A 24,124-nucleotide genomic window follows, 5' to 3' on the forward strand; every position below is an offset into this window, starting at 1 on the left:
CTCCCTGTATTAGGCCTCTGCTTGTCTGAACCGCTTCCATGTTTAAACTTTAATTAACCCCACAGGCTAGATGGAAAGAATGGAATGTGTGGCAACTAGTTATCAGTACCAGGATCGGAGTCCTCCAGAGTCAGAGAGACTGGGACGTGTGAGACTAGAGATGCTAATTTCAGGGTCCCCAGTCTCAGGGACACAGTCTGAACCAGGATCCCCACCCCAGCCAGATCCAGGGTCGGATTCTCTCCCCAGGGATGGAGCCCGGCGGGAAAGTGAAGATCGGGGCCTCGTGACCAGCATCGAACAATGTCACCTGCCCCCAGTCACAGTCCAGACAAACCCGGATCCTGCTGGGGGCCTGGCGTTGGGGCAAGGAGGTCACTGGGGAGGTGAGAGCCTGGAACTGACCCCCCCAGGACCACTGCACAGCCCAGATCCCCTCCTCAGTGCTATGGATGATCCCCCCCTTCCTCCTCACAGACTCTTTGGCCACCCCCACAGCCCAGCCTCCCGCACCCCCCACCTCCACCTCCCAGCAATGTCTCCCCGAGGTGAATCCATCACAGCCCAGCACACAGGGCTCAATGTCAAATCTCTCAGGGTTGTCTGGCAAATCCTGCCGTACGTCTCCACATGACACACTTTTCCGATCCTTAGAGAGCTCAAGTTTGGGATGAGCCGTCTCTGGATCCAGAGACACATTCACTGGGGAGAGAGAGAGAGAGAGAATCAGAGAGTTAGGGGCTGGAGAGAGTTAGCTCAGCCCTGGAAAGGGTGAATCAGGGAATCTCCTTCCTCCAGGATTTACCTGTCAGCTCAGAGATCTCAGCACAGTGCTGGGGAGAATCATTCCCCTGGCAGAGACGGGTCAGTGACAGGGTGAAAGTATCGGCAGGGCCAGGCCTGAGACTCAGAATCTTTCCCCTCCTGCCCCCACCTCTCCCCAGGGAGGGGACTAAAGACTCTGGGAGCCCCAGCAGATGGTACAATTCAGTGATCATTGACAGAGCTCCCCTCCCCCTCCCACCTTAAGTCTCACTGTGTCCCAGCTGCCCCTGCTGTGCTGGACTTTGCTATGGAGCCTCCCCACTGCACCCAGCCTGCTCTGAAATGCCGCAGCTTGGACAGCAACAGGCCACATGGTACCAGGATTGAACATGCCCAGAATTTTACTGCTCAGCAGCAGTCACAGCGCAAAAGTACATTAGCATGAAGCAGAGAGTGAAGGGTTAACACAAGAGAAGGGGGTTCATGGTGGAATGAGGTATAAGCTACAAGTGTGGGGGGAGCAGGGGTAGATTAGGGTTTTGTGGGGCCCTGGGCCAGAACAAGTGGGGACCCCTCTCCAGGCCTTCTGCCTAAACTCCCCCCCGCCCATCCCTTGCACATTGCTAGGGAAATGGGGTTGGGGCACGGGGGCTTGCCCCACTCCGTCCACCTGGCCCTCCAGCTGGAGAGTGGGGCAAGCCCTGCACCCGACCCCATTCCCTGGCTGGAGTGCCTGGAGGGTGGAGCGGGGCAAGCCCAGCAAGCCCCCGAGCCCTGACCCCACTCTCTGGCAGGAGTGCCAGGCAGGGAGAATGGGTCGGGGCGCAGAGACACCCATTTTTCATGGGCCACTCAATTGGCCAGGGCCCCTGGGCACAGGCCCCATTGGCTCAGTGGCTAATCCGCCACTTCGGGGGAGGTGTAGAATAGGTGGGTGGTGGAAAGAGAGAGAGGGTCGTGCTAGTGATGGGGAGGCTAAAGTGACGTCCTGTTTACCAGAGACAGGAGAATGCTGGGATCATGGTGGATGGAGACAGGAGAAAAGAGACAAGCTCAGAGCTCTAATCACAGGAGCTCCCCAGATGTGTATAATGGAGCCAGAAGAGCCCCTGTCTGTGATCAGGGCTCTGTTCCCCTGCTGGAGACTGGAGCAAGGGTCGCACACAGGCACAGCCCCTGCTCACCCCATCAGCGTGGGGCCATTGCAGAGTTCCTGGCTTTCTTCAGAGGGGAAAAGATGAAGGAAGAAACAGAGAGAAATTGGAGATCGGCCATCAGCACAGGGAGATAACACAAACTCCCCCTGGAGAAGTGGCTGTGGAGGTGCATGTCCCACTGGATCTGTACAATGAGTGTCAGCTGCTATCACAGATCTCTGCAGGGTGCAGTGCACATGCGGGCGGTGGAGGGGCAGGAAGAGTAGACACAATATGATGTAGGTTCAGTATGCTGTGGTAGGACATAGGCACAAACCCCGTTTCACCTTGTGATGCGCCATGAAATGCAGGGTGCTGGGGAGGTCTGCCCTGAACTATCACATCCACTCCCACATTCAAGGAAAAAGAGGCACATTGCCTCATGGGAACTGATATTTGGACATGGATAAAATATGATCTTTAATTACCTTTTTCTATAGGTGCCACAGATCTTCTCCACTCTAAAAACAACCACATGATTAGAGATGAGAGCTGATCTGAACAAGTATTGCATGAGTCAGTATTGTACAGACTAATACACCGAGGGAAAAAAAAAGTTCTAAGTTCATCAGAACCTGCACTGGGTTGCATGAGTGTCTCTCTCCCAAGGTGGATCTTCACTGCAGAGTTAGCCCAGGATCTTACCTGGCTATTGCCTCAATCTGTTTATTGTGCAAGCACAAAACTCTGACTCAAGTTTGTTGGTGCTTTACACCCAGGCTGGCTGGCAAAACTTTGGGTAGAGGCTGTAGCCCAGGTACCACTTTCATTCAGGTTGGTTACCTGGCCACTTTGCAATGTGGAGGGAGGTTAATCGTCTCAGGGGCTGATAGTCCTCCAGTGCCTTCCCACAAATCCTTCTGGGTCATATTTTCTTGGCCACTACCTACTTTACTACTGTATTGTTTATAATTTTTTCAAATTAGCTTTTGGTGTGAAATTCATCCAGTTTAGCCTTTCCCCACATTTTATAAAGTTACATTAAAAAACAACCCCCACATGTCCCAGAAAATTATAATAATAATAATAAAAAGCAAATAAACAAAACAAGGTTTCCTACTGCAACAATTTTAAAAATTAAATTTAAAAGCAAATAGCTCCACCACAATTAAACATATTCCCCACGAGACTCCAAAATGGTACAAAAAGTTTCTTTTCTGAGGAAGGATAATGACACTTACTTATTTCGTTATCTCGTTTGTCTAAAAATTAAAGAGAAACAAATATATATATATTTTATTAGGCATTTCCCTTTTCTTATGTTTCATTTCTCTTTATCATCTATATGACAGTGAAGGCTGAGAGAAATCAACCTCCTCTTGAGGATGTCAGATGAGAGGATCCAGTGGTACCTTCTGATCTTAAACTCTGTGACTCCATTTCAAAGTAGCTTTTGGTGGGAAATCTCTCCAGTTTAGCACTTCCTCACATTTTACAGAATTACACTAACCCTTCCAAAAAAGAATAGTAATAAACAGCAAGGAAAACAAACAAAAAGAGGTTTCATATTGCAAGAAAATTGTAAAAGTTAAATTTGAAAGCGAACAACTCCACAACAATTAAACCAGCTCCCACATGAGGATCCCATTAGGTACAAAATATTTCCGGTCAGAGGAAGGATAATGACACTTACCAATTTCTGTATGTAATCTGCCTAAAAATTAAACACAAATACACATATTGTTTGTTCAGATTTTCCCTTTTCTTATGTTTTATTTCTCTTTATCATCACTACAACAGTTAAGACGCTGAGATTATTTTTATTCAGTCACCTATTAAGGAGGTCAGACTAGACCAGTGGTGCCAAAACTTTTCCTGTTGCCCCCACCCCCCCATTACCAGTAATGGAATCCGTGTGCGACCCCGCCCCCCCGCCCGCCTTTCCATTGGTGCACAGTTGGCTCAGCAGAGGAGCTTGGGATGAAAGTGGAGCTGAGCAAAGAACTGGGAATAAGAGAAGAGACAGGAATAGAGGTGGAAGTGGCCTGGCGGGAAGAGAGGGAACGAGGGCAGAGGTGGGCTGGGGGTGGAGCAGAGGATGGAGTGGAGCTGCTGCTGGGGCCGGAGCTGGGGCAGGAGCAGAGCGGGGCTGGGTGGCGCTCCCTCCCTTCCCCCCATAGGGGCTGGCCAGGGCCCTGCTGCGCGCACACCCCTGAACATTCCTCCACATACCCCTAGGGGACTCTCCCCACAGTTTGGGGACCACTGGACTAGAGAATCCGGTCATCCCTTCTGGTCTTAAACTCTGTGACTCTATTGCTTATCAGTTTTTCACATTAGCTTTTGGTGGGAAAAGTCATCTAGTTTAGTCTTTCCCCAGATTTTATAAAGTTACATTACAAAACAAACCCCTACACACCCTCCCAAAAGATTATAATAAAATAAGAAAATATCATGCTAGTAAAGAAATGAAAAAAGGTTTCCTATTGCAAGCTTTAAAAGCTAAATTAAAAAAGAAAACAACTCTACCACAATTAAACAAATTGAGGATGAGGATCCAAATTGCTACAAAATGTTTCTTGTCAGAGGAAGGAGAATGACACTTACTTATTTCTTTATCTCGTAGGTCTAAAAATTAAAGAGAAATAAATACATATTTTTGTTACGCGTTTCTCTTTTTTATTACTCTTTATCATCAATATGACTGTGAAGGCTAAGACACATCAAACTCATCCTCAGAATGTCAGACTAGAGGCTCCTGTGGTCCCTTCTGGTCTTAAAGACTGTGACTCTATGACTCTATTGATCATTAATTTCTCAAATTAGCTTTTCATGGGAAATTTATCCAGTTTAGTCTTTCCCTACATTTTATTAAGGTACAATACTCCCCGCAACAGAATAATAATAAAAAGCCAGGAAGTAAACAAAAAAAAAAGAGGTTTAAAATTGCAACAAAATTATAAAAGTTAAATTTAAAAGCACACAACTCCACACCAATTAACAAGAGCCCACATGAGGATTCAATTTGCTATAAAATTTTTCTTGTCAGAGGAAGGATGACACCAATTTCTGAATCTCTATTTCCTGAAAATTAAACAGAAATACACATATTGTTTGTTAGGAGTTTCCCTTTTCTTATGTTTTTTTTTTCTTTATGATGGTATTTGGGACCCTCCTTCCAGATGATGATGTGGTATCGTCTCACACTGAGGATCTCTCTCCGGGGGACAGAATTGTTAAGAAGAGAAAGGCATTAGTAATGGGCGATTCGATCATTAGAGACATAGATAGCTGGGTTTGTGATGACTGGAGAACCACACGGTGAATTGCCTGCCTGGTGTGAAGGTTGCAGATCTCTCAAGACATCTAGATAGACTTATGTGTAGTGTTGGTGAGGAGCCAGTGGCTATGGTACATGTAGGTACCAGTGACATAGGGAAGGATAGGAGAGATGTCCTGGAGGCCAAATTTAGGCTGGTAGGTAAGAGATTGAAGTCCAGAACTTCTATGGCAGCATTCTCTGAAATGCTTCCAGTTCCATGCGCAGGGCCAGTTAGACAGGCAGAACTGCAGGGTCTTGATGCATGGATGAGATGATGGTGTAGGGAGGATGGGTTTAGATTTATTAGGGATTAGGAAAACTTTGGGTAAAGGGGGAGCCTTTGGGTACAGGAAGGATGGGCTCCACCTAAACTGAAATGGAACCAGATTGCTGGCACTTAAAATTAAAAAGGTCATAGAGCAGTTTTTAAACTAAGGGCTAGGGAAAGCCGACAGGTGCGGAGGAGCATATGGTTTGGACAGAGACATCCCTTAGGACAGGATCTACTAATGGAGATTCTCTATGTCCTAGTAAGGAGGAGAGGATGGAAGATGATAAAATACAGGTAGGATCTGATGAGAAACAGTCAAAAGAAAAACAGTCTCATTCAATTACATCATGTAATGGGAGACAGCTAAAAAGTGACAAGTTTTTAAAGTGCTTTTATACCAATGCTAAAAGGCTAAATAATAAGATGGATGAACTAGAGTGCCTCATATTAAATGAGGATATTGATACAACAGGCATCACAGAAACTTGGTGGAATGAGGATAATCAATGGGACACAGTAATACCAGGGTACAAAATATGTCGGAAGGACAGAACAAGTCGTGCTGGTGGGGGAATGGCACTATATGTGAAAGAAAGCGTAGACTCAAATGAAGTAAAAATCTTAAATGAACCCAACTGTACCATAGAATCTCTATGGATAATAATTCCATGCTCTAATAATAAGAATATAGCAGTAGGGATATATTACCGACCACCTGACAAGGATGGTGAGTGACAGTGAAATTCTCAGTGAGATTAGAGAGACTATTCAAATAAAAAACTCAATAATAATGGGGGATTTCAACTATCCCCAAATTGAGTGGCTACATGTCACCTCACAACGGGATGCAGAGATAAAGTTTCTTGACACCTTAAATGACTGCTTCTTGGAGCAGCTAGTCCTGGAGGAACCTACCAGAGGACAGGCAATTCTTGATTTAGTCCTAAGTGGAGCACAGAATCTGCTCCAAGAGGTGAATATAGCTGGACCGCTCGGTAATAGTGACCATAATATAATTAAATTTAAGATCCCTGAGACAGGGAAAACCACAGTGGCCCAACCCTATAGCATTTAATTTCAGAAAGGGGAACTACATAAAAATGAGGAGGTTAGTTAAACAGAAATTAAAAGGTACAGCACCAAATGTAAAATTCCTGCAAGCTGCATGGAAACTTTTTAAAGACACCATAATAGAGGGTCAATTTAAATATATACCCCAAATTAAAAAACACAGTAAGAGAACTAAAGAAGAGCCACTGTGGCTAAACAACAATGAGATGCAGTGAGAGGCAAAAAGGCATCCTTTAAAAACTGGAAATTAAATCTTAGTGAGGAAAATAGAAAGGAGCAAAAACTCAGGCAAGTGAAGTATAAAAATATAATTAGGAAGGCGAAAAAGGAATTTGAAGAACAGCTAGCCAAAGACTCAAAAAGTAATAGCTATTTTTTTTTAGTACATTAGAAGCAGGAAGCCTGCTAAACAATCAGTGGGGCCACTGGACGATTGAGATGCTAAAGGAGCACTCAAGGAGGATAAGGCCATTACAGAGAAATTAAATGAATTCTTTGCATCAGTCTTCATGGCTGAGGATGTGAGGGAAATTCACAAACTTGAGCCATTCTTTTTTGGTGACAAATCTGATGAACTGTCCCACATTGACGTGTCAATAGAGGAGGTTTTGGAACAAATTGATAAACTAAACAGCAATAAGTCACCGGGACCAGATGGTATTCACCCAAGAGTTCTGAAGGAACTCAAATGTGAAATTGCAGGACTATTAACTGTCATCTGTAACCTATCATTTAAATCAGCTTCTGTGCCAAATGACTGGAGGATAGCTAATGTGACACCAATTTTTGAAAAGGGCTCCAGAGGTGACCATGACAATTACAGGCCAGTAAGCCTGACTTCAGTACCGGGCAAACTGGTTGAAACTATAATAAAGAACAAAATTGTCAGACACACAGATAAACAGAATTTGTTGGGGAAGAGTCAACACGGTTTTGTAAAGGGAAATCATGCCGCACCAATCTACTAGAATTCTTTGAGGTGATCAACAAGCAAGTATACATATAAAATGATGGCGTCTAAATCAGTTGTTACCACTGAAGAAAGAGATCTTGGAGTCATTGTGGATAGTTCTCTGAAAACACCCACTCAATGTGCAGCAGCAGTCAAAAAAGCAAAGAGAATGTTGGGAATCATTTGGAAAGGGATAGAAAAGAAAAGACAGAAAATATCCCACTGCATGTATATCAATCCATGGTACGCGCACATCTTCAATACTGTGTGGATATAGTGTATTTAGATTTTCAGAAAGCCTTTGAGAAGGTCCCTCACCAAAGGCTCTTAAGCAAAGTAAACTGTCATGAAATAAGAGGGAAGGTCCTCTCATCAACTGGTAACTGGTTAAAAGACAGGAAACAAAGGGTAGGAATAAATGGTCAGTTTTCAGAATGAAGAGAGGTAAATAGTGGTGTCCCCCAGGGGTCTGTACTGGGATTAGTTCTATTCAACATATAAATTATCTGGAAAAAGGAGTAAACAGTGAGGTGGCAAAATTTGCAGATGATACAAAACTACTCAAGATAGTTAGTTCCCAGGCAGACTGCAAATAGGCACAAAAGGATCTCTCAAAATTGGGTGACTGGGCAACAAATGGCAGATGAAATTCAGTGTCAATAAATGCAAAGTAATGCACATTGGAATTGGAAAAGGTTCAGAAAAGGGCAACAAAAATGAAGAGGGGTATGAAACGGCTGCCATATGAGGTGAGGTTAATAAGACTGGGACTTTTCAGTGTGGAAAAGAGATGACTAAGGGGGGATATTACAGAGGTCTATAAAATCATGACTGGTGTGGAGAAAGTAAATAAGGAAGTGTTATTTACTCCTTCTCATAATGCAAGAACTAAGGGTTGCCAAATGAAATTAATGGGCAGCAGGTTTAAAACAAACAAAAGGAAGTATTTTTTCACACAACGCAGTCAACCTGTGGAACTTCTTGCCAGAGGATGTTGTGAAGGCCAGGACTATAACTGGGTTCAAAAAAGAACTAGATAAATTAATTGAGGATAGGTCCATCAATGGCTATTAGCCAGGATGGGCAGGGATGGTGTCTCTAGCCTCTGTTTACCGGAAGCTGGGAATGGGCGACAGGGGATGGATCACTTGATGATTACCTGTTCTGTTCATTCTCTCTGGGGCACTTAGCATTGGCCATTGTTGGATAACAGGATACTGGGCTAGATGGACCTGTGATCTGACCCAGTATGGCTGTTCTTATGTTTGTATCAATACAAAAATTAAGGCTGAGCAATTATTATTTCTATTCATTCTCCTTTTAAGGAGGTTACACTAGAGTATCCAGTTATCCTTTCTGGTCTTAAACTCTGTGACTCTATGACTTTATTGCTTATAAATTTTTCACATTAGCTTTTGCAGTGAACGTCTTCCCATTTAGTCTTTCCCCACATTTATTAAAGTAACATTACAAAACGAATGTCTATACACACCAAAAGCAATGATAGCAATAATAAAAAAGCAAGCAAACAGATTTCATATTGCAACAATTTTAAAAGTTACATTTGAAAACAAACACCTCCACCACAATTAAACAAACTCCCACATGAGGATCCAAATTGGTACAAAAAGTTTCTTATGACAGGAAGGCAATGACACTTACTTATTTCTTTATCTCGTTTGTCTAAAAAGTAAAAGAGAAATAAATATATATTTTTATTAGGCATTTCCATTTTCTTATGTTTTATTTCTATTTTTCATCAGTACAACAGTGAAGGCTGAGAGAAATCAACCTCTTCAGGACATCAGACAAAAGAGGGACCAGTGGTCCCTTCTGGTCTTAAGCTCTGTCACTCTATTGCTTATCAGTTTTTCAAATTAAATATTGGTGTAAAATCTATCCAATTTAGTGTTTCCCCACATTTTATCAAGTTACTGTAATCCACCAACCAAAAACATAATGATGAAAAAAGCAAACACACAAACAAAAACAGGTTAAAGTACAATTCAATTACACCAGAATTGTAAAAATTAAATTGAAAAGTGAACAACTCCACAATAATTGAACAAAAATCCCACATCAGGAGCCAATTTCATGCAAAAAAGAAATTTTGTCTGGGGAAGTATAATGACACTTAGCAATTTCTATACCTTATTTGCCTATAAATTAAACAGAAATATACATATTTTTGTTGTTTCCCTTTTCTTATGTTTTATTTCTCATTATCATCAATCTGATAATTAAGGCTTAGAAATTCTTTCTATTCAGTTTGGCCACCGATTAGCTGTTTGGGGGTGGTCCCTGGGGCTGGCTCAGCATCCAGGGACTGTGGCACCGCCTGTATGTCACACCTCCTTCCCCCACTCTGCCTCGTCCCCTGAAGCTCCTACCATTCACTCCTCTCCACCCCCTGGAACAAGTGGCAGGTGAGAGGCACTTGGGGGAAGGGGTGGAGAGCAGAGAGCAGGGGGCCCTTGGAGAAGTGGGCAGGGAGGAGTGGATGGGAGGTGCTCAGGGGAGGGAACCCTGGGGGAGGGGCAGAGTGGGGGCAGGGCCTTGGGGGAGAGGACAGAGTGGGAATGGAGCATCCACTGGCAAAAAGGAAAGTCAGAGCCTGTGACCGATACCTCCATTACACTCCCACATGAGGAGCCAAATTGATACAAAAAGTTTCTTATGAGAGGAAGGCAATGACACTTACTTATTTCTTTATCTCGGTCATCTAAAAAATAAACAGAAATACAGTTTATTATGAGCTTTCGTTCCCTTATTTGTTGTTTCTCTTTATCATCAAAGTTAAAGCCGAGTGATTATTTCTATTCAATTTCCTCTTTTCTATTGCTTCCCCAGCATCCCAAATAACATTTTGGTGTGAAGTTTATCTAATTTAGACTTACCCCAATTTTTATGAAACTAGATTATCACACTCTGTCCTGGGCCACATCCCCATCCCAGTCAGGAAAAGTCTAAAACTCCTCTGGGATCAATTGGCATTAAACAGGCATCCTGCAGGGCCTATTGCCCTTGGAGCAAATGATCTTGAAAGGGAGAGTTTGTCACAGGAAGGGAGTGGCTGCTGGAACTCAGAGGTAGCTGATTCTTGCAACAGAACCACTGGAAGACAACTTGTGAACCTCTGCCACTGACAAGGATCCTTCAGGTGAGGTACAAGCTGACTGCAGCAGGGAATGGTTGAAGATAAACCTTGTCTGGGATCTAGCTGTACTGAAACTTCTGTAACAAATTCACTTGATCGCTGCTACACCCCCAGCTTTGCAGCAGTTTCTAGACTCTTCAGTCTGGCAAACTCCCTAGGCGTCCCTCTTTTCCTCCTGGGTAAGCCACACGGCTTCACCACCTCCTTAGCCTAGATCTCTCAGCCTTTAGCACTCCTGCTTTGCACTCTGACCTCTGTTCAGTGAGTCCAACTGAGATACTCCTGGTAGAGACTCACACACTCTTCAGGGACAAACACCTCACCAAGCGTTTGCAGTGGCACTCAAAGAGCATTGTCAAAACAGTCGGGTGTGTTAGTCAACTGGACACAGCATAGGAAGGCCGTAGGTTATCATAGAGAATTGAAGGTTAAAGCATAGACCGTTCTGGTCAGCCCAGAGCCCAGATTCTGTACTGAATCCCACTGCTCAAGCTCTGTCTGTCTCTCCAGACTCCAGGTTAGAGCCCTGACTCCTTCCAGCAGCCAGCTCTTATACCCTACCTCACACCTCTCCAGTCCTTGGTTCTTGAGCTGGAGAATGTTCTTCAGCTTCCCTACTTAGATGTGGGGGAATCCATCTCCCTCTGGGTGGTTGGTTGCTAGGGGTCAATATCTGGTGACTGGATTTGCCACTGTCTTCTCAGATGCTCCACTGATATGGGGACTAAGGCCCATAACACCAATACTGATGTCTCTTAGCCTAAGAGCAAACAGTCCTTTTCTACCCACTGGGTAATAATGTTACACTTAGAGGAAACTGAGGCATACATAGAATTCATAAAAATATCGCAAACATTCCCACTTCATCACATCTTCATTGACAAGCCAGACATCTCTAGATTCTTCTGAAAGACTCTGAGACTGAGGGCTGGTCTGCACTGAAAACTTACACCCCTCAGACATGTAGCTATGCCAACCTCACCCCCTAATTGGAAGGACTTTTAAAGAGAGAGGGTTCTCTGGAAACAGGCAATGGGGCCCTAAAATGGTCCCGCCTATTACACAGAAATCAACCCTCCCCAGCCCAACAAACACAGAGAAATAAAAATAAATCAAAGAAACCAACACGTCTGTATACAATTGTGTGACTAGTCAAAATTTGTATTTGTGGAAAAAGGGAAATTGAAACTTACCAACTTCTTCAGTAAGTTTCCCTTAAAAATACAAAAATAAATATCAATTATTTTCCTCTCCCTGCTTCATGAAACAGAGTTAAAAGACAACATCCTATAGGTACAAAATTCATTAGGAGCATGGAGGGACAAGTCCAATTTATTTGGAAATTGGGCAGACATTCTTTATGGATGAAGTGAACCCGGAGCATGGACAGCTGTGTCTGAGTTATGTGACAGTTGATACGATTTTTTTTCCTAACTGAAGAAGAAATTCCTTACTGATTTACCAGAGGGGCATTTCTGTTGGGCCTATCACTGTAATATCGAGGTGCACGACACTTTGTTACCAAAAAAGATCTTTGAAGTACAAATATGACAGGCTAGGCTCTGCAGAACCTTCTCTCAAGCAGGACAGAGACAGACAGTGATAACCCCCTGAGAACTGGGAAGAGGGAAAGATGGAGGAGTGAGCAGAACACAGATGTATCTGCTATGATCTGATTCTTTGGTTTCAGTTCTATAACCTAAGACTCTCCTCCCTCCTATTTTCCCACCCCAACTCTGCCACCACCCTCTATCAATACCCCCACCACCTGCCACATACACACCTCTGCCCCCACCCTCTATTAATAAATTCACATGAATTATTCTTCTTTATTTAGGACAAGATCAGCAGGTCCCAAGTTCTTTTAATATTAAATTCCGATATTCCTCTTATTTATTTATAAGAATAAAACCTTTATATACAGTATATTTCTCTCTCTGATATTTACCTTTCATTTTAAAGAGATAAACTGTGAGGGCAATGAAACCAAACAAAACCACCAGGATCACACTCAGTGCCACCATCCAGGAATTCACCCTCGGGAAAAATGGATCTGAAAGAAAACCACACCCAGAAACTGCCATTGTTTGGAAGCAATGACGAAAATCAGATGTTTTTATGCCAAACAAATACATAAATAGCACCCAGCAGCATTTCTGTGAGATAAGAGTGAAAGAATGGCCATGTCTGCACTACACAAAATACCAGAGACTGATTTTAAATATGGCTCCAATCAACACAGATTTAACACTGATTTATCCTGGGAAAAAACAGACCTGATTTGATCCATTGCTATTCAGATAGCCATAGAATTCAGGGGCAAATTCTCTACTCATAAAACCTCACTGACTTCAATAGAGTTACACCAGCAAAAAATTAAATCCTTAGTGTTCAGCAACATTCAGAGATTGTCAGATTAATTAAAATATTTTTGAAAAATCCACAACTACTCCCCAAATATTTGAAGGAATCATAATCACAATTTCTCCAAACAATTCTGTAGCAAACTAATTAATCTTCATTTACTGTTCTTGTGTTCACAGTGATTCAGACATCCAACCAAGATGGAATATATAGGGCCCTCTGAAACTTATATGAGTGTTCACCCAAGCAAGTGTCATCGATTAACTAAATATTAAGTGCACCTTTTGTGTTTGGACAAGGGTAAAATGAGTCCCTCTGTGGATCCGGACCAAAGTGACTTAAGGAGCACAAGTCCCATGGAATGTCATTAGAAAGAACATCATATGACTTAGGTGACATTTCAAAAATTAACGAGTTGGTGCAGCAACAAGATCACAAAGAAGCCACAGTACATAATTTACCACAGGTTGCAGGAAAACACAGTGTCATTGGATTGAGTGAAAGTTTCTTCTAAAAAATGTTGGAAGTTTGTGTGTGTGTGTGTGTGTGTGTGCATACGCGCGTTCCTGCGTGCATGCTAGAATATCAGAAAAGTAAGAGTCAACATTAAATTTACATTAAATCAAAAACGTTGGTTGTCTGAATATTCACAATTAAGGGAATCAAGTTGCCTAAACTGTGACCCCTTAGAGACACCAGCCTCCCATCTTCTGTGTTTGTATGTGGATTATGAAATATCCACCACAGATGTTTCAGTTCTTTTCTTCCTATGTTTTTTGTTTTGTTTCTGGTGGTGGTGAGTTCAGTGTGGGATTTGGATGGTAACTGACCTGCTATATAAACTGCTGATTCCTTTTCTTGATTGAGAACGGTGTTCCTGATGCAACAGGACAAGTTTTGGTTTGAATGTTCTGTTACAATGAGAGCAGTTTCTGTTTTAAACAGGTTGTTATCCCCTGGGGATTTTGTTTCAGAGAGTGATGGTAAATGTCGTCCATTGAGATCTTTCCACAGCACCTCAGGCTCTGGGTACCAACCAGCTGATCGACAAACCACCCGGATCCCTCCATCCTGGTGACCCTCAACAGAGATGAGAGGAGCAGAGCCCAGACCTAAGGGGAAAAGACATAAAGTTGTTAATTCCATAAGTTAATTTATAAAGCAAAAGGGATGAGGGACAGTTTGTGGATCCCTTACTCACATGAGAAAGCACTAATTCAAGCAGGTACTCAGTAGAATGGATAAATTAATACTGGAATGTCTGAAATCCCAATATACAAGGACACACAAAGGGATGAACAAATATTTAAAATAATTTCACTGAGTCAGTTGGAGATACTGTATTGTTGTCTCAAAAGTGGAGCAACTGAGTGCTGAGCACCTTTGGCAACATGAGCACTTAGATACCGGAATAGAATGTGAACTTTTAAAAATCTGGTCATTAGTGCATTGGATAGATATATTTATTTTAAAAAATATATAATTAGCTTCATGGTTACTGTCATAAAAATAAAGGGAAGAGTAACAACCTTTATATATGCAGTAACATCAAATCCCTCCTGGTCAAAGATACAGAATCACTTACCTGTAAGGGATTAATCAGTTCCATTAACCTAGTGGGCACCTGACCAGAAGGACCAATGGGGAAAGAAGATACTTTCAGATCTGAGGGGGTGGGGAAGGTTTTGTTTTGTGCTCTTTGTTTTTCTTTCCGAGACGAAGAGAGAGAGACCAAGCAAGTAATCCCGCTCCTACTAAATGATATATCTAAAATTACAGAAATAATAAGTAATAGCAAGGAAATACATTAGATTATCTTTTGTTTTAGCTAGTGAATTTTCCCTATTCTAAGTGGGAGGTTAAGTCCTGGTTTTTGTAACTTTGAAGTTTTGTCTAGAGGGGAATCCTCTGTGTTTTAAATCTTATTACCCACCTTCCATCCTGATTTTACAGAGGTGCTTCTTTTACTTTTCTTTTTATAATAAAGTTCTGTTTTTAAGAATCTGATTGGGTTTTTAGTGTCCTAAAACACAAGGGTCTGGTCTGTGCTCACCTTGCTTACCTATTTAGTTGGAATATTATTCTCAAGGCTCCCCAGGAAAGGGGGTGCAGGGGTTTGGGGAGATATTTTGGGGAAATGGGAACTCCAAGTGGTCCTTTTCTTGAATCTTTGACTAACTCACTTGGTGGTGGCAGCGATACCATCCAAGGGCAAGGAATAATTTGTAACTTGGGGCAGTTTTTAACCTAAGATGGTAGAATTAAGCTTAGGGAGTCTTTCATGCAGGTCCCCACATCTGTACCCCAGAGTTCAGAGTGGGGAGGGAACCCTGACAGTTAGTGTCAAAGCAGCAGGGGAGAAATGCTCAGTCTCATCTAAGAGTGGTAAATAAATAATTTCCCCTCCTCACTGTGACCCTCTGCACTCCATATTCACCATGGTAATATGATTATGGTATGATTACGATATAATTATGTTGCATCTTGTACAAGATGTTTCATGTAAAGTGTCAATGGAAAAGTTATGATTTGCTGAATATGATTATCCTATTTGTAAGCATGTATCATTTTTGTATCTGGAGTTACGAATATTGAGTATGCATCTGTATTTCAAATGTGATTGTCCTGGGTAACACACACAACTACCCTTTCTGGTACAACAGTTAAGAAGCTAGAAAGTGCTAATGGTCTATCAGCGAAAACAATGGGCCATGTAAAAGGCTTGTCCTCACCTGGGGACACTACAGACTATGGATAATGGCTGCCATGACTCATCAAGCATGCAGGGGAATGTGACTAGACCCATGATACTGAACTCCATTTTGGTAACTGTATTTTCCATAAACTGGGCTGGGAACCTGGCTTGGAACAAAAGGGTTCCCACCATATGGAAGAAACTATAAAGGAGGAAGTGACATCACCAACTGGCCTCACTTTCCCACGACTCAACACCTGGCTATAGCTCTGGAAGAACAAAGACATTGAACTGGGGAACTGCTGGTCCCAGGTGGGAAAGAAGGAAACCCTGCCTGTGTATGAAACATCTACAAATGGTGTGTACTATCTAACAGGGTGAGACACTGCTTGATTCAAATCCTGTGTAGTATATTAGGCTTAGGTTGTGGTTTTGTTTATTTGGTAATTAATCTACTTTGATCTGTTTGCTATCACTTATAATCGCTTTAAATCTATCTTTCTGTCATTAATAAATCTATTTTATTTTTTTTATCAAAATAGTGTGGTTTGAGTGAAGAGTTTAGGAAAAATCTCAGCTCATTTAACAAACATTTTCTGCATATTCCTCTCCACATCGAGGGAGGGGTGATCTGGGTAATTGTAATAATCTTTACTGGTCAGGCTTTTGACCAGGGCAGGACGGTACAGCTCCAGTGTCCTAGGTTGGGAAGCTGTTTTGGCTGAAGCCTAGCTATGTTGGTTCATGAGTGCCTGGACAGATGCATTCATGCACACAGCTGGGTGTGGCCCCTGCCTGTGGATGTAGGTGTGAGTGCAAGTGTGGAGGGCTTTGCAGCTTGTCACAATGTCATAGTGCAAGAGGGAACCCAGATTGGTGTGACAGAGGGCTCAGTTGTACCCCAGTTCCAGGTGGCACCCCAGGGGGAACCTGTCACACCCACCACCACCATTTTACAGTCTCAGCAAACAAAAAACACTGTATTTGATTTTAACTACACCCCAAATAAACAACCAACAGTGAATCAATGAGAAGGCCATAAACGTCCGGCATGCCCACCGTAGACACACAGCCTAGAAATGACTGCAGAGCAACTGGAAGGCCATATGTGTCCAGAAGTCCTTTCCCTCTTAACCAAAGACTGCTTTGGGGTCAATTAGGATTAGGCAAGAAAATGCCTTGGCCATCCTGAAAATGTTTTCAATCACATGTTGGGAAATTTTCCAGCATATTTCCCCTAGTATGAAAGTGGCTGTTTGCTGAAAGTTATGTATATTGTGTTAAGGTGACCAGACAGCAAGTGTGAAAAATCGGGACAGGGAGTGGGGAGTAATACGAGTCTATATAAGAAAAAGATCCCAAAATCGGGACTGTCCCTATAAAATCGAGACATCTGGTCACCCTAACTGTGTTGTTGTAAAACATTTCACAAGCAGGGAATCACAGCTGTTGTAATAGGAAAGAACAAAGTCTGCAAACGGCACAAAGCTAAAACTGTCACAAGCTACTGACCTGCTACCCGCAGTTCCAATACTGTTTGTTCATAAAAAGTATCGTCTTGAATAAAACAGAGGTATAGTCCTTCATCAGAGAGTGTGACATTGAGAATCCTCAATGGAACGTTTCCATCTGTGAGTCCGGCTTTCAAAAGCTCCGTTCTTCTCTGATACTCTGGTATCTGCCCTTCATACTGATCCTTCCCATCGCGATACAGGTGCACAAAGGATACAAACTGAGATCGGAACCATCTCACCTCCATGTTTGCAGCGCTCATCGGGGGGGACAGGTGACAGGGTAACACAGCTTCCTGACCCAGAACGGCAGTGACAGGGTCACGGGGTCCAATCACTGTGAACTTTCATGGAAAATGCACCAGGACAACAACAACAAAAAGCAGATCAGAGGAGAGTGGGAATTTGATAAGAAGGACACATCCAACAGCTTCCATTTGACACAAACTTTCCAAAAAGTTCAGCCAGAGGCAGACACTCGACATGGAACATTTCAGCCTGAATGTTTAAGGGAGAGCAGCGCTCATGGGCAGCAGGACTGGGGCTCTGTTATAAGAACACTCAGCCTCGGAGTATGGCACAGGCACACAGCACTGAGGTGCGGTGTGGAGCTGATAACAGGTAAGTTTGGCACATAGCCCAGGCACAGAGCATGGGACAGAGAGGGGAGCTGAGAATTGGCAGGTTCAGTGCATGACAGAGGCACACAGTGCTGACATGGGTTGGGAAGCTGAAGAGGGATGTGTTCAGTCCATGTCACCATCACACATCAGAAAAATTGAGGCAGAGAGCTGGGAATGGACGTGCTCAGTGTATAGTTGAGACAAACTTACTATTCAACAGCCCGTTTTTCTAAGTGCTCTCAAATTGAAACACTTGCTGACATTGCCATGAAATTTGCTGGGCCTCACCAGGAATAAGGGTAGGGTTGGTGAGCCATATTTGGTGTTCTTTCACCAAAGTGTTCCTGAGACATAGCCACATTGCTAGAGCCAATTTTTAGACTATTATAGTTCAATACTTTACATGCTCAAGAGACCAAATAACCAAACATTATTATTGTTATGATTAAACTCTTCAATAAGTGTCCACCCAATGATTTGACAATCTTTTAAAAATACTTGTGTGAAGAAACAGACCTGGGCACTATCCCAGAAGCAAATAAAATAACCCAGCAGCAGCAACACAATCAGAGCAAAAAATGAATAATGAAGGTGCTGATCTTGCTGTGTGGTTAAGTTTACACACTGTGAGTAGTTACATTGACTTTGAGTGGAGCATGTTGTTAAGACACTTCAGGGGCCTAGATAAATCCTCTAAGAAACAGCAGACACAGTGCGGATTCCTACCTGATTCCATCTTGTGAACATAACAAATAAGGAAGAAAACAATAAAACCGGGGAGAGGGGAGCTGGCTCTGGAGTTGTGGCAGAATGAGAGAATCTTCATCTTCACTGTAACTTGATCTAGACAACAGGAAGGAGGAGGAAAAAACTTCATCATAGTGAGCATAACACTGACTAACATTAAATCATTAAAGGACACATAAAATAAAAAAGGAACAAATGCATTGTTAAGTGAACTCTTTCATATTATGGAGTTAGAACAGCCATTCAATTACAGTTGAAAATGTGTTTCCTTTACGACTCTGATTTTGTCCCATCCCTACAAAATCCACATTAAAAAAAAGTCAGATCAGTGTAAAAGTTGGTAGTAATTCCATTAATGGAGAAAAAATTAAGAAACGAGAAAGTGTGTGTGAGAGAGAAAGATTCTTGGGATTTTTTTTACCCATTTCTTTTCTTTCAAAATATCGGAGGCAAAATGATTCAGTCCCATAAACAAAGTTATTAAGTAACAGGGACCACAGAGAAAGACTCTTCCCATAAACTTGGATTTGCAAGAGTTTGTAACTTACTTTACAAAACAGAAATATACAATAAGTTAATTCATAGCAAATCTCCCAAAGATCCAGTCCAGTTTTCTTGAATAAAATATAGGAGTAAAGAAATAAAATCTTAAATCAAATAACCAGAATAGTCTGGAGTTACATTACAATGAACAGAGAGGGAAAAAAATCGCAAACTTCAAAAGCAAACTTTATATTCAGAGTAAGACACATTTATCCTGGGATTATTGGATCATTTTGCAGTTAATAATTCACACAGGGAATAAATGTCTGCTAGGAGATATCAGAAAGCAAGGGAGATGGTATTCAAGTGACAGAAGCTCACTTACCTGATACATCCTGGAAATAAGCTTTGGAACTGTTTTGAGATCTCTCTGGTATTCCCAGGTTTTCTAAAATTCTCCTCCATTCTCCTCTAATTAGTTTACATTGTCAGTGAGTCTTTCAGTGATGAAACTGAAAAATTAATTCTTAGTAAGAAATTACAGAGACAAAGAGCTGAATCCTGGTCTTTCCTTCTGTATTTCTGCCAAAATGGTGTTTATTTTTTATTGGACACTGAAGTGAAATGTGTCTTTCTCAATACCTTCACCAAGCTAGAAAGAGAAAGTAGAAAAGGAACTGGAAAGCTACGGTGATTTCAGTCTGTAGCACACCCTCATTTTGGTTTGGAGATAAGGATCCTCCCCCACAGAAGCCTGCCAGTGTTGGTGGCAGTAGAGTCAGACATCCAAGTGCCCCAGTCTGGCCGGAGGCAATGAGAATTCTGAAGAGGCTTGGCTTCCTGCTTCTCGAGAACTGCTCAATACTGTCATAATAATTATTATATTTTTCATCTCATACACCGAATGGAAACTCAACTTTTAATTACTTAAGCAACAAGCAATCTTTGTACTGCTACACCGGAGTTTCCGGTGAAGTGAGTGTCTTTATCGCTGTAAGGTTGAAGGTTAAAGCCCAACCCACCTCTGTTCTCAGATAGGAGTCAAACAGGGATCAAACTGCAGTAGTTGATTCTAGGTTCTGATTGGTCAGCAGACATAGTGCTCTCCTTGTGACAGGATCCCTGGGGTACAACCTGGAACTGGGGTACTGCTGTGCCCCCTGAACTCTCCAGCCTGGGCTGTCTCTCACAATGCCTTGCTAGTGACAAGCGGCAAACTCCTCCAGGCTCTTTTATCACGCTGCACAACAGCCTGTGGAGCGCCACTCCCAGCTAGATTGTCTGAATGCTCCCAGAGCCACTCACGAATCACACCGAGGAAGGCACCAGCCAATTCCCCCCAGCTCCCCAGCCTTACACCCCAGAACTGTACTGTCTTGCCCTGGTCAGAAGCCTGACCAGTGTAAGTTTATTACCCAGTCCACCCCTCCTTCAACGTGGAGAAGACACACACTGGCCTTTGTAAACTGAGCAGAGGTTTCCCCCTGTTTTAGGTAAAATATAAAACAGGTTTATTAACTACAGAAAGATCGATTTTAAGTGATTATCAGTGGGAGGCATAAAAGTTCAGAGATAGTTACCAACGAAAATAAAAGGTAAGTGCATAATCTAAATCTTAAACCTTATTACACTAGGCAGTATTTAGATCAAGCAATTTTCTCACCCCACTGGATGGTACAGTTCTTAATACACAGGCTTGTCTCTCAAGCCAGGGACCAGCCTGCTCAACTGAAGTCTTCATATTCTCAGCTCATAGGTGCCAACTTTCTAATGTGCCAGGGGATGCTGCCCCTGGCTCCGTCCCAGGTACTGCCCCCACTCCAGCCTTCCCCCAAGGCTCCACCCCCACCCTGCCTCTTCCCGCCCCATTCCACCCTCTCTCCCGAGCACACCCTGCCCTTGCTCCTCTCCCTCCCTCCAAGCGCCTCCTGCATACCGTGGAACAGATGATCCATGGTGGGTGGGGAGCACTGGGAGGGAAGGGCAGGCACAGATTGGCAGGGCTACGGATGGACAGGAGGCATTGAGTGGAAGGGGAGGCACTGATGGGGGGGCTGCTGGTGAGTGCTCAGCACCCCACCATTTTTTCCCATGGGTTCTCCACCCTGGGTACAAGCCCCTACCAGCTAGCTGCAACGCACTGCTCTTCCTGCAAGCAGTAGACAAAGCAGGCGACTAGCAAACGACGTTAGAAGGGAGCATTACACAACTTTAAAAAAAATGTTTCTTAATTGATCAGCAATGTAACAAGGAAACAACATTAACTGGGATGACTTTAAGTGAGGAGTAACTGTACTATACAGATTTTATGCGGGAGACCAGCATTTCTCAAATTGGGGGTTCTGACCCCAAAGGGAATTGTAGGGGGGTTGCAAGGTTATTTAAGAAGGGTTGCAGTATTGCCACCCTTACTTCTGCGCTGCCTTCAGAGCTGTGTGGCTGGAGAGTGGTGGCTGCTGACTGAGGGCCCAGCTCTGAAGGCAGCTCTCTACCAGCAGCAGAGCAGAAGTAAAGGTGGCAATACCATACCGTGCCCTCCTTACTTCTGCGCTGCTACTGGTGGCGGCTCTGCCTTCAGAGCTGCTCTCCAGCTGCTCAGGTCTGAAGGCAGCACTGCTGCCAGCAGTGGCACAGAAGTAAGAGTAGCAGTGCTGCAGCTCCCCTACAATAATCTTGCAAACCCCCCAAAACTCCTCTTTGAGTAAGGCCCCTACAATTACAACACTTTGAAATTTCATATTTAAAAACCTGAAACAATGAAATTTATTATTTTTAAAATCCTATGACCGTGAAATTAACCAAAGTGGACTGTGAGTTTGGTAGGGCCCTAGTCATGGGCAAAGAAGGAAGGTCCTCTCATGGATTAGTAACTGTTTAAAAGATAGGAAACAAAGGGTAGGAATAAATGGACAGTATTCAGCATTGATAGAGGTAAATATGGTGTCCCCTGGGGTCTGTACTGGGACCAGTAATGTTTAATGTATTCATAAATGATCTGGCAAAAGAGGTAAGCAGTGAGGTGGCAAATTTTGCAGATGATACAAAATTGCTCAAGATAGTTAAGTGCTAAGTAGACTGTGAAGAGTTACAAACGGATCTCACAAAACTGGGTGACTGGACAACAAAATGCAGATGAAATTCAGTGTTAATAAAAGCAAAGTAATACACATTGGAAAACATAATCCCAACTATACATATAAAAAGATGGGGTTTAAATTAGCTGTTACCACGCAAGAAAGAGATTTTAGACTCATTATGGGTAGTTCTCTGAAAACATCCACTCAAAGTGCAGCGGCTGTCAAAAAATCTAACAGAACATTGGGAATCATTAGGAAAGGGATAGATAATACAACTGAAAATATCATATTGCCTCTATATAAATCCATGGTACAATGTAGGGGGTTCGACCGGGGAACCAGAGCACCTCGCTACTTTGGTCAGGTGTGTCGGGGAACTAGCCTGACTGTGCAACAAACAGTCAGTAGCTCGGGCCCTCAGGCAGGGGCTGAGCAAACAGTTCAATAGCAAACCCCAGGCTCCTGACTTTTGGCTAAGAACTTAATAAGCTTATCCATATCCATGGTTGCTTGGGCCCACTCCTCCGCAGACCTCTTCTCACCAAGACTGGGGGATCACTGCCCGCATTCTCCACCATGTGTAGAGGGTTCGGCCAGGGCTCGTCCGCCTCTAGGGCAGTGGGGAACCAGATTGCCTTGCTACTTTGGTCAGATGTGTCAGGGAACTAGCCTGGCTGTGCGGCAAACAGTCAGTAGCTCAGGCCCTCAGGCAGAGTCTTAGCAAAGAGTTGAGCAGCAACCCCCAGGCTCCTGGTCCGAGCGGCCTGGGAGAGGGGGATACTGCCACTCGCAAGGTGGGTGACGGGGGGGTGCAGGCCCACCCACTCCACTGTGTCCCAGGGGGTCACACACCATGGGCTCCTCAGGGTAACTGCGCAGCGGCAAGCTTGGCCAGTGTCTCTGGGCTCAGGCTAGCATCAGGCATTGGCTGGTCTGGCCAGTCCTCGGGTCGGCCACTGATTGCCATGGTCTCCCAACTGGGAGCTATGCCACAGGCATCTGGCCTCTCCGGTGGCTGTGTTCCAAGTGAGCTCTGGGCTCGGGCTCTTATACTTCCTGTCCTGCGCCTTGACCTCTGAGGGACGGGCGCAGGGTTCACTGGCTCTGCCCACTTTGGTATCTAGAGAGGCTCGTCCTGCTCCTGGGCTGCGGGGAACCAGACTGCCTCGCTACATACCCCCACATCTTGAATATTGCATGCAGAGGTGGTCGCCCCATCTTAAAAAAGAAATATTGGAATTGGAAAAGGTACAGAAAGGGGCAAGAAAAATCATTAGGGGTAAGGAACAGCTTCTGTATGGGGAGAGGTTAATAAGACTGGAACTTTTCAGCTTCAAAAAGAGATGACGAAGGGGGGATATGATAGAGGTCTATAAAATCATGACTGGTGTCAAAAAAGAATATAAGGAAGTGTTATTTACAACTTCTCATAACACAAGAACTAGGGATCACCAAATGAAATTACTAGGCATCAGGTTTAAAGCAAACAAAAGGAAATATTTCTTCATACAATGCACAGTCAATCTGTGGAACTTTTTGCCAGAGCATGTTGTGAAGGCCAAAATTAACAGGGTTCAAAGAAGAACTAGATAAGTGACTGCAGGATAGGTCCATCAATGGCTGTTAGGCAGGATGGTCAGGGATGGTGCTAGCATCTGTTTGCCAGAAGCTGGGAATGGGCGACAGGGGATGGATCACTTGATGATCATCTGTTCTGTTCATTCCCTCTGGGGCACCTGGCATTGGCCACTGTCAGAAGACAGGATACTGGGCTAGTTGGACCATTGGTTTGACCCAATGTGGCCAGTCTTATATTTTTATGTTCACTTCAAGAATCAAATCAGCATATGCATTTCTCATGAAAATCTCTTTGGAGCGGTAGAAATGGTGAGAACATGTATCCTCCTCCCCTCCCAAAACTTCCATTTTTTCAGTGAAAAATTGAATAGT

The 24,124-nt window shown here is 43.4% G+C and overlaps 1 protein-coding gene across 1 annotated transcript; it reads right to left on the reverse strand.

Annotated features, from left to right (window-relative positions):
* Positions 1 to 29: 29 nt before the first annotated feature.
* On the reverse strand, positions 30 to 17,522 carry LOC120383983 (butyrophilin subfamily 2 member A1-like). The gene is made up of 11 exons (XM_039502318.1): positions 17,246 to 17,522; positions 13,869 to 14,150; positions 12,623 to 12,727; positions 11,868 to 11,888; positions 10,219 to 10,239; positions 9,180 to 9,200; positions 4,509 to 4,529; positions 3,595 to 3,615; positions 3,143 to 3,163; positions 2,390 to 2,422; positions 30 to 702 (listed from the first exon to the last, which is right to left on the reverse strand). The coding sequence occupies exons 1-11, from the start codon at positions 17,505 to 17,507 to the stop codon at positions 185 to 187; spliced, it is 1,326 nt and encodes a 441-aa protein (XP_039358252.1). The 5' UTR covers positions 17,508 to 17,522; the 3' UTR covers positions 30 to 184.
* Between the last annotated feature and the right edge of the window lie 6,602 nt (positions 17,523 to 24,124).

The sequence above is a fragment of the Mauremys reevesii genome, linkage group 15 (assembly GCF_016161935.1).
Source record: "Mauremys reevesii isolate NIE-2019 linkage group 15, ASM1616193v1, whole genome shotgun sequence".
Classification (NCBI taxonomy): domain Eukaryota; kingdom Metazoa; phylum Chordata; order Testudines; family Geoemydidae; genus Mauremys; species Mauremys reevesii.

Bases quoted from the DNA above. Each gene is read 5' to 3' on its own strand.
- LOC120383983 (XM_039502318.1), bottom strand. From the start codon at position 17,507: ATGAGCGCTGCAAACATGGAGGTGAGATGGTTCCGATCTCAGTTTGTA. The intron at 12,728-13,868 runs GTCAGTTACCAT...GTTTTCTTTCAG, and splicing joins ATCAGCAGTTTATATAGCAG to ATCCATTTTTCCCGAGGGTG. The intron at 703-2,389 runs GTAATTAAAGAT...CTCTCTCCCCAG, and splicing joins TGTGGCACCTATAGAAAAAG to TGAATGTGTCTCTGGATCCA.